At 51.2% G+C, this 9663-nt stretch overlaps 1 protein-coding gene across 1 annotated transcript; it reads left to right on the forward strand.

Moving 5' to 3' along the window:
• The first annotated feature begins 1138 nt into the window (after positions 1-1138).
• Positions 1139-4593, forward strand: TMEM270 (transmembrane protein 270). The gene is made up of 3 exons (XM_036768134.1): positions 1139-1210; positions 2567-2995; positions 4309-4593. Exons 1-3 carry the CDS (start codon positions 1139-1141, stop codon positions 4573-4575), a joined length of 768 nt encoding a protein of 255 aa, XP_036624029.1. The 3' UTR covers positions 4576-4593.
• The last annotated feature ends 5070 nt before the right edge of the window (positions 4594-9663 follow it).

The following is a 9663-nucleotide window of genomic DNA, read 5'->3' on the forward strand; positions in this document are numbered from 1 at the left end:
ACTTGCCCAAGGTCACCAGGTAGAAAGTGACAGAGGCAGAATTTGAATCCAGGTCCTGAGCCAGAGCTCTGCCACTTTACCACAGTGCCTTCCTTACTTGAGGTCTGCAAGCCAGGACTGACAGAATGCTTTGTTGGGGATGTCAAGGATTTTTGTTCTGCTTGCGGTTGGACTAGCTGGCCGCTAATGTCCTTTGTGGCTCTGGGATTGCCTGACCCCACTGACCAAGCCTCTTTGCTCTCATCGGGAAGTTCTAACAGCCATTGGAGGTTGGATAAAAGAGGCAATGGGGGACCCAATGGGGCTGTGGGTAATACAGGTTCTTCTGAGGGTCATTCTGGCTCTAGGATATTCTGCTCACTTAAGCTTTGGAGAAGACTCCTGGCATGAGACTGATGTTGCCAGGACTCCCCCATCCCCTGGCCTTCCCTCCGCCCCCACCCCAGAAAGAAGGTGGTAGTGTCTACACAGTAAATGGGCACAGCAGCATTAAGAATCTCTCCTGTGTCACCTGCCAAACCTCCCAGGTCCACACCCTTCTCCTCCTTCCCTGTGGGTTTTATCTGGAGGACAGAACCCTCCCACTCATCTGGGCTTTGTACCCTGCCTGAAGATACTGTCAAGCGGCTTCCTTCTATGGGTCAGTAGGAACAGCAGGAGGAATTGGGGGTCTTGGACCCTGAACTTCCCCCCAGTCAGGCTAGACTAGTTCTGGCAGGCTGTGCCCCTCTTCTGCTTCTCCTAGCCATCATCTGTTGCAGAGGAAAAGAGAACTGGAAATAGACATGGACTCAGAGAAGCTAGGTTAGGATCTCACCTCAGATGCTCACTACCTGTGTGACCTCGGACAAATCACTTTATCAACTTGGGACTCAGTTCCCGTATCTGTAAAATGGAGGGATACTTGGGCTGGCTAGCCTCTGAGACCCCTGTCCCCTACAAGAGCTCTTTGCCACTTTGAAGCATCCTTCCCTGCCTCTGGTATCTTGGCTAGGACTGAGACAGAATGAGTGGTCAGGACAGGTGGAGGTGGGTACCTGGTGTCTCCTAGCAACCGTGTGTCCATGGAAATGGTGCCTTCTCACATGAGGGTATCTGTGAAGTCATCCACTGTTCAGGCGGCCAGAAGAGAGCCAGCATGGCAGACACTCTCCGAGTCCAATCTAGCATTCCAGGCATTGTGCTTCAAACAGCAAAGATCTCTGTGTTGGTGAGTCCAGCTCGGGGCTTGGGAGGGAACGGGCGAAGGCTGATTCTCATCCCACATGTTAAGTGGATCCCCCATCACACGCCTTATTGCCAGGGCTGCTCACACCCCTTTAGCTCCACAGGCTTCAGTTTCTTCGACTGTAATGGAAGGGGGTTGGACTATATCGCCTGTGAGTGTCCCTTCCAGATCTAGGGCTATGATCTTTTCACAGGGAAAAAGGCATAGGATAATAGGGTTTGAGCTCTATATCTAGAAGGGACCCCAGAGGTCATCTAGTGCAACCCCATTATTTTGCAGATGGGGAAACCAAGGACCCTGGAGGTGAGTGGTCACACAGCTAAGTGTCTGAGGCCAGATTTGAGTCTTCCTGACTCCAAGCCCGGTGCTCTATGCACCATGGCGCCACCTAGTGGTCCCCATCCAAACTCTTCCTGTCGCCATGCTTCTCCATCAGCCCTCACTGGTTACATTGTGACTGGCCCACATCCACCATATGCTTCTGCGTGGCATCATGATTATTTGAGAATGGACCTGTAATGTTAATTGGTATAAAGAGCTCTCAGTGAGGAAAAACTCTTTATCAGTGTCAATCTTCACCTGCCCTGGATTTATATCCCATGGTCTGGGGGCAATGAGAGATTGGTGACTTGCCCAGGGTCACACAGTCAGTATGGGTCAAAAGGCAGATCTTGAACTCAGGTCTCTAACTTCTAAATCCAGCCTTCTATCCACTATTCTATGCCGCCTGTCATTTTTTCATGTTCATATTAGATGTGTCCTGATGCAGAAGTAAGTTTCAAAACTACATCCAACGTGAAGGGGAAACATTCATTAGCTTATCTGTGTCTTTGTTCCTTTTCATCCTTATGGACATTTGGGAGTATTTAGCCCCATGGAAAGTCAGAGCTGGGTGGGCCCTTAAAGGCCTCCCAGTCGAAAAGCTCTTAACTTTTTCTGTGGCCTGGACCCCACCTTGGTAGTCTGGTGAAGCCTGTGGTGAAGCCCCTTCTCAGGGGTAATCAAATGCTAAATTGTCAGTTGGAGGCCAGTGAAAATAAAGGGGTAATTTTTTCCTATCCAAGTTCACAGACCCTTTTAAATCTATTTATTGACCCCTGTAGACCCCAGATTGAGACATTGTTTTCTCATCCAATCCTTTCATTGGATAGAAGAAGCCCAGGGAGGGTGTGTATTCAGGGCTCTAGGTACAGACCTAGGGCTCTGATCAGGGCCTCCCAGGCCATGCTGGGCAGTGTCTTCTGGACCAAGGTCTCATAGTCCCTGTGGCGCACCCCCACCCTGCCACATCCCTGACTCACTAAGGCTGGTTTCTTTTGCCTTCCTCACCTCCTGTAGCTTTTCCAGAATCGGACTCATCTCTACAATTTCTTGCTTCTGAAGATCTTCCTCTTCAACCACTGGGTGTCAGGGTTGGCCCAGGAAGCAGAGGGCTCTGTGTGCCTGGCCCCTGCCCCATCCCACTCCTGCCTCTTCTGCCCCCTGGGCTCCATAATGAGGGGTCTGGTGACCCTGCAGAGTGCTCTGCTGTTCCTGGCTCTCCGTCTGCCAGGCCTGGTCCTCACTCACATGTTGAACTCTCCCCTCATCTTTTGCCATCTCTGCCAAGCTGCCTGTGGCCACCTGGGCTTCTTCTGGGGCACCTGGAAGAATTTGCTCCGTTATTGGCTTCAGAGTTTGCTACTTGGGGTCCTGCTGGTCCTCCTGATCACTTGGAGGCTCTGCCAGACAGTCCACTGCTTCAGCATTAAGCAGGTGAAGCGGCTGGTGAGTAGGCAGAGGACTGGGTCAGGCCTGGCCATAGATAGTGGACACATCAATGATCAGTAGGAATGGTTGATGGGGGTGGAAACCGGGGTGGTTAGTGGGGAGCATGGTTAGTCAGGGTGGTTGTGCATAGTTAGCAGGCATGGTCTATAGGCATAAGCTAGTTGGGGGTGGGTCTTGTTGGGTAACAGTAAGTCAGGAGAACTGAATATTGGAATGGTTTATTTGGAATTGTCAGAGTAGATATTGGGGTGATCAGCATGGGGCACAATTAGTAGGAGAGGTAAGTGGCATGAGTAATAGGAATGGCTAGCTGGAGTGGATGTGGGGGACATACTAAATGGGAGAAATGAGAGGGTGGCCAATAAGAATGATTAACTGGGGTAGATATTGGGGAGATCAATGGAGTAGGTCAGCAGGGTCAAATATTGGAATGGTATGCGGAGTATGGTCAAGAGGAAGGTTAAATCCATATGGATGTTGTAGTCAGTGGAGGATGTAGCCAACTGGAGAGGTCAGGGAATGGTTGATAGGAGTGGTTAGTTGGAGAGATGTTGAGAGTGATCTGTGGGAGAAGTAGTAAACAGAAATGGTCACAAGGGGTTACTAGGAATGGTTTGCTGGGAGTGAGCATTGATGGGTGATCAATAGAGTAGGCCAGAAGGGGTGAATGTTGGAATGGTGTGCAGAGCTATGGTCAATAGGAAGGTTAAATTTGTATGGATGTTGTAATCAAGAGGTTGTAGCCAACTGGAGAGGTCAGGGAATGGTCGATTGGAGTGGATAGTTGGAAAGATGTTGAGAGTGATCAGAAATGGTCACAGGGGGTTTGCTGGGAGTGGGCATTGATGGGTGATCAATACAGTAGGCCAGAAGGGGTGAATGTTGGAATGGTCCATGGAGGCATAATTCAAGGGAGTGGTAAGTCAGTATGGATATTAGAGCAGTAAATATGGGACATGATCAGTAGAGAGGTAAGGGGGTTTGCTTGAAAATAATGGGTGGCTGGAGTGAATTTTGGAGATACAGTAAATAGGAGAGGTCAGAGGGTGGTTAGTAGTGGTTGGTCAGGATTGTCATGGTCAGTGGGCGTGGCCAACAGAGGAGGTAAGTAGGGGTAGAGATTGGCGTGGTCAGGGGCTGGTCACTAGGAAGGTGGTCAGTAGGGATGAATGCTGGAGTGGTCAGTGGAAAATATGGTCCTATTGGCCATAGGAGTGGTCGGGGGTGATCGATAGGAGTGTTAGAACTGGGGGACTATTGGAGTGGTCAGTGGGGATGGATGCCTTGAGGTCACATATCACCTGTTTTAGGCACTGCTGGATAACTGGTTTTCCCTGGAGTTCCTGGGCCTATTGAGGCAGCTCTACTGGCAGGTGGAGAACACAGCAGCCCTTACCTCTTGGCACCTGGCCTACGTAGTCACCTGGACCACCTGCCTGGCCTCCCACATGCTCCAGGCTGCCTTTGAGCACACGGCCCAGCTGGCCCAGACCCAGGAAGGAGAGATGGACATGATGTGGGAGGACAGTACCACGGAGTCATTGCTTCCCGATGAACTCAAAGATCTGGATGAATAAACTGCTTTCAGACCTGTCCGGAGGACGCTGCTTGTTTGGGGCCCCCCTTCTGGGGAACATGGGCTGGGAGCCAGTGACATTATATTCCCATAGCTGGGAGGGCACATTTGACCTGTGGAGCAGGAAAGCAGCATCCACTGCAAACTAACCCTGATGGCAAGGGGCAGCCGCCCTCTCTTCCTGTCGCCTATAATATGGATGCCTTTAGCCTGACTATGGAAGCTGAGTTAGGTTGGTGTTTCTAAATGGACCCTCATATTACTGAACTGGCTGTGCCTCCCAGAGAGCTGGGTGAGACTTGTGAGGGCCAGAGAAGGTGGATCTGGATTGCTGGGCTCTCCGGGTGGGGGTGGGGTGTTCCCCGTGGGTCAGTGTGGCTGTTTCTTTCTGTCAGTCAGCGGGCAGTACTACAGCCTACTTGAGCTCCCCAGAGGGCTGAGCAAGGATGAGTCTGGGTCTTCGGGCCAGTGTCACCAACATTCTTGAAAACCCCTAGCTCCCTCCACCATGCCCATTCCAAAGGTCTTTGGACCCTGGTAAGTTGGCATACACAGATACTCGGTGGCAGAGAAAGCCCCAGCTCCAGGGTATTCATTTTCACCACCTGCCTGAACAGCTTTCTCCATCCCTAGGACTTACAGGGTTGTGTCCCTCCCTTGGGTCATCATCCATGGGACAGGGTTTGCTCCAGGGCATCTCCCCCACCATGCCCAGGTCCCATTGCTCTAGCAAAGAAAGTGGTCGTCATGAAGAGATTCCAGTGTAGTGGAATCTAAGGAGGGTGGAGGGAGGGTCTCTCCTGGCAGTTATCTGGACTAGAAAGGGGAGGTTCCTGTAGTTACAGGCTTTGGGCTCTGGAGGGAGCCACATCACCATGCTTAGGGCTATCCCTCAGGTAACTGGAGAGATGATTTTCCTCTGGCCAAGTCAATCATGGGAATTGAGGGACCTACCTTAAGAGTTCATGTTCTGGCCCAACCCCATCATATTTCAGAGGAGGAAACTGAGGTCCAGAGAGAGAGTCACTTGCCCAAGGTCACTCAGACAGTGTCGGACCTCATTTTCCACCTGTGGTTTCTCACCACTCCCCCCCCCCCCTTTTTTTAAACAGAGAGGAAAGCCAAGTTCCAGGAAACAGGGTGGGGTTGGAAGTGGACAAGGCCAGAGTGTTGGGGAAAGGCAGAGGCCTGGCTGAGGCCATTCTCCTGGTGCCAGAACAGGGCCCTTTGGAAAGTGGGTCTGGTATAGCCATAACCACAGGCTATGGGTGTGGCAATGAGGACACACCCTGGAGGATCTTGCCTGGGGAGGCTAAGTGGAAAGAACACTGGCTTTGGCATCAGAGAACCTGTATTCAAATGCCACCTCCATTGCTTCTACTTGTGTGACCTTGGACAAGTCACTACACCTCAAACAGTGCCTGGCACCTGTGACTCCTGTTTCCTGTTCCTCTCTCCTATCCTCCCTTCATTTAACAGAGGGGAAAATCCAAACTCCAAGAAACAGGGTGAGGTTGGGATTGGGCATTTGTAGAATTTAAAATTGAGCTGAGTCCAGGACTGGAAAGGTGAGGAATGAGAAAGGGCGATGGTCCCTGGCCAGCTCTCTACGTGAGCCTGGTCAAAGGAGGTGGGAGGCGTGAAGCCCTTGAGAGGATGGCAGTGTCTGGCTCCATCCCTCTCATCTCCCAGCTCCCTCCGATTCAAGGAAACACAGTTAGCCTGGGCTGGGCTCTGAGCTCTGTGCAGGCACCACCAATTTTCCAAATGGATAATGTGAGTATCTGCCTTCAGGAAGTTTAGAGTCCAATAGGGAGGGGAAGGTGTGGGGACCTGAACGATTAAACTGAGCATTGGGCAGTGATGTGTATAAAGGAGATCCATGCACAATGAGGATGAGGAAATCAAGTAAAGAAACATCCCTAATATCCACCTCAACTGGTCATTCCTATCGACTATGACCCCTGCTGACCACCCCAGGACCCACTGACCACAGTATCCACCCCAGTCAACCAATTCAGTGACCTTCAACCCTCATAGTATCATAGCTCTGTAAAGCTAGAAAGGACTCTGGGAACCATTAAGTTACACACTCCCAATATACAGATGGGGAAACTGAGCCCCAGAGAGGCTAAAGTGACTTGCCCAGGATCACAAGGGGAGAGATGGTCAGAAGTGGGATTTTAACCCAGGTTTGCAGAGCCCAGGGCCCTCCCCACTGCCTCCTGTTTGGAGGTGGAGCTGGGGGTAGAGTTGGTCCAGCTGATAGACTAGGGGTCAGGAAAAACAGACTAGAGACGCACATGGGAAGCTCTCTTGGTAGAGGGTAAAGGCGTTAAACAGGACAAAGACCACATCGGATTTGGGACTAGAATACTTCTGTCCACATCTTGGTTCTGCTTCTTACTGCCTGGTGTGATCTGAGCAACTCACTTCTCTGTGAAATGGAGGGTTCGGATCAAATGGCCTCTGAGCTCCCTTTCAGGTCTAGACAAGCCACTTGGTCTCTCTGGGCCTCAGTTTCCTCATTTGTAAAATGAGAAAGTTGAGGTGGACTCTCTCTGAAGTTCCTCCCAGTTCTAGGTCTGTGATAATTACATAGGAACGAATGGAATCATCAGAGGGGAGGGGCACGTCGTTCTCTACTCCTAAGCTCTAAGCTCATCATTTCTTCCCAAATCTGTCTCTCCCCTAGCAGTAACAGGACAAGACTAAAGGATGCCCACATTTAGGGGGTGGGAGATCAATCATATTAATAGCCAACATTTATATATATAGCCCTTTGAGGTTAGCAAAGCACTTTATGTGCACCATCTTGTTGGATCCTTACAACCACTCTGGGGAGTAGGCACTCTTACTATCTTGCCCATTTGCAGATAGGAAGACTGAGGCAGGCTGAAATGAAGTGACCTGCTTAGAGCCACATGGTGGTGTCTGAGGAGGATTAAAGCCCGATCTTCTGACTCCAAGCCTGACACTCTACACTGTGCCTAAGCTGCCTTGGCTGGAATCAGCAATGACCTGTTCCCTGTCTCCTCCAGAGTGCATCCCCCTCATTCCCTCTGGGTGGGTTTGAGACTTGAAGCAGGGCTCCACCTGTCACGTCCTCTACCTCAGAGGCCCTAGGGGACTTCTCCTGCCCTGCCCTGTTCTGCTCATTCTACCCTTTCCTTTTGCCCCAGTACCCATGCCCATGCCTTCCAAACCCATTGGAGGGTCCACCCAGACTTCCCTGCTGCACCCCGCCCTCCTTAAACAACTTGTTCACACTCCTTGGCCCTTTCCCACTGACAATTGGAACTTCTGGTCCTCTTACAAGATCAACAGAGCAAGGAACTGGGGCCAGCTTCTGCCTGGGGTCCTGGCCCGATGCCCCTCGCATTCCTTTCTGCCACTCCCACCTCCCCCATCTCTGGTTCCCAGGGAAGCGCTGGGTTCTTTGGTCTCTCTGGGGTTACAGCTGTGCAAACAGGCCTGGGGGAGAGGTCACCTGTCAGCTGCCCCCAGGGCCCCTGCTGAGGATGTCCTCAGGCTGGAGAGTCAGCCCTGAGGATGTCATTTCCCAAGCTCAGCCTTGGCTTCCCTTTCCTCCCATCCAAATGCCTTTGGGCAAGTCTGCCTTCGTGGCTATCTTTTGGGCCCCCAACCAACTCCCCAGAGCTGGAGACAGAGAGGAAGAAAGTTGTTGTCATCTATCAGCCCTCAGCTTGTGGGAGTAGCACAGTCCTTGCCTTCAGGGGACTCTGGCCTGATGGAAGAGACCCAGATCCTGCCCTCAGGGAGCCCTGGTGGGATGAGAGAGAATTGCCCACAGAGAGCCCCGGATTGAAAGTGGCTAAATCAGGAGGGGAGATCAAACCCTCAGAGAATGTTCTCTTTCAGAATTCTCTCACTCATCTCATTCCCCATCAATCAATTGTTCACCTTCTCTCCTCACGCTTAATAATACTTAGCAAGATGGTGCCCACTTTAAATCAATGCTGGTCTTTCGTCTATACACTGAATGGACAAGAAAATAAAAGCCACTCAGATAATCCAATTCGCTCTTTATCCACTTCTCATTGCCCAGTTTTCTTGTTTCCTACTCCTCCATCTTTCCATCCCTTTTCTCTCCCTACCCTGTCTGTTCCCTACTCCTCCTACACTCTCTGATTTCCCCCATCCTTTCTTCCTTGGCTTCCCCCATTCTCTCCCCCAAGTTCTCCTAATCCCCCATACCCTAGATCTCATTTCCTTCTGTCCTTCCCATTCCCCCTACATCCCTACCTCTGCTATCCCTCTAGGCCCCTTTCCTCCCTAGCCCACAGAACCTCAATGACCAACCTCCCCTCCCCTCAGGAAATTGCGTCAGCCACGGTTTCTCTGGTTTCAGTGGTTTGGTTAAAGTGAGCATTGGAGGCTTTTGGGGGCTAGGGGGGTGGAGGGGTGTGTGTGTGTGTGTGTGTGTGTGTGTGTGTGTGTGTGTGTGACTCTACAGGCTGGGAAATGGAGAAAGGGGGTCACTTCAGCAGCAAATGAGAAGGTAACATTCTTGCCCCAAAGAGCATTCCTTATCAATCTTCTGTAAGTTGCTGGGAAGAGCTTTATAGTACAATGGGCAGGGGGATGATTTGTGGCCCCCGAGCACATTAGGAGTGACTGACTCCTCTATTCTTTGCCTTCCCTATTCCCTTAACTGGTCTACTGGCCTTTAGGAGGCCAGGTCAAGTATGCAGGCCCTTGCTACTCACTTTCCCCTGGGAAAGGACCCATAGGGCAGGCATCGCATTCTAGGTGAGCCAATCTGGTCATGGGTCCTTTGCTTCTCCCTCCCACCTGAGGCCTCAGCTTCTACCTGAAAGCTCTCAAACCATTTTCTGGGTCTTCTTTTCTGGGAGTGAGTCTTTCAGCTCAGGCATCCCTGGGGAAGCTGATTATTTCTGTGGTCAGTTTCCCAATCTTCCCCTTGAGGAATGTGCTAAGGATGCAGCTGGTATGGTCCTAGGCATGGACTGAGAGCAGGGCCAGCTAGTCACAAATGGAAACATAGAAGACATAGAGTGGATACTTGGGTTTGAGATTGGGTGGAGTTGATTTTAAGAGCCGGAGG

The sequence above is a fragment of the Trichosurus vulpecula genome, chromosome 7 (assembly GCF_011100635.1).
Source record: "Trichosurus vulpecula isolate mTriVul1 chromosome 7, mTriVul1.pri, whole genome shotgun sequence".
Lineage (NCBI taxonomy): Eukaryota > Metazoa > Chordata > Mammalia > Diprotodontia > Phalangeridae > Trichosurus > Trichosurus vulpecula.

Bases quoted from the DNA above. Each gene is read 5' to 3' on its own strand.
- TMEM270 (XM_036768134.1), top strand. From the start codon at position 1,139: ATGGCAGACACTCTCCGAGTCCAATCTAGCATTCCAGGCATTGTGCTT. The intron at 1,211-2,566 runs GTGAGTCCAGCT...CACCTCCTGTAG, and splicing joins CAGCAAAGATCTCTGTGTTG to CTTTTCCAGAATCGGACTCA. The intron at 2,996-4,308 runs GTGAGTAGGCAG...CACCTGTTTTAG, and splicing joins TTAAGCAGGTGAAGCGGCTG to GCACTGCTGGATAACTGGTT.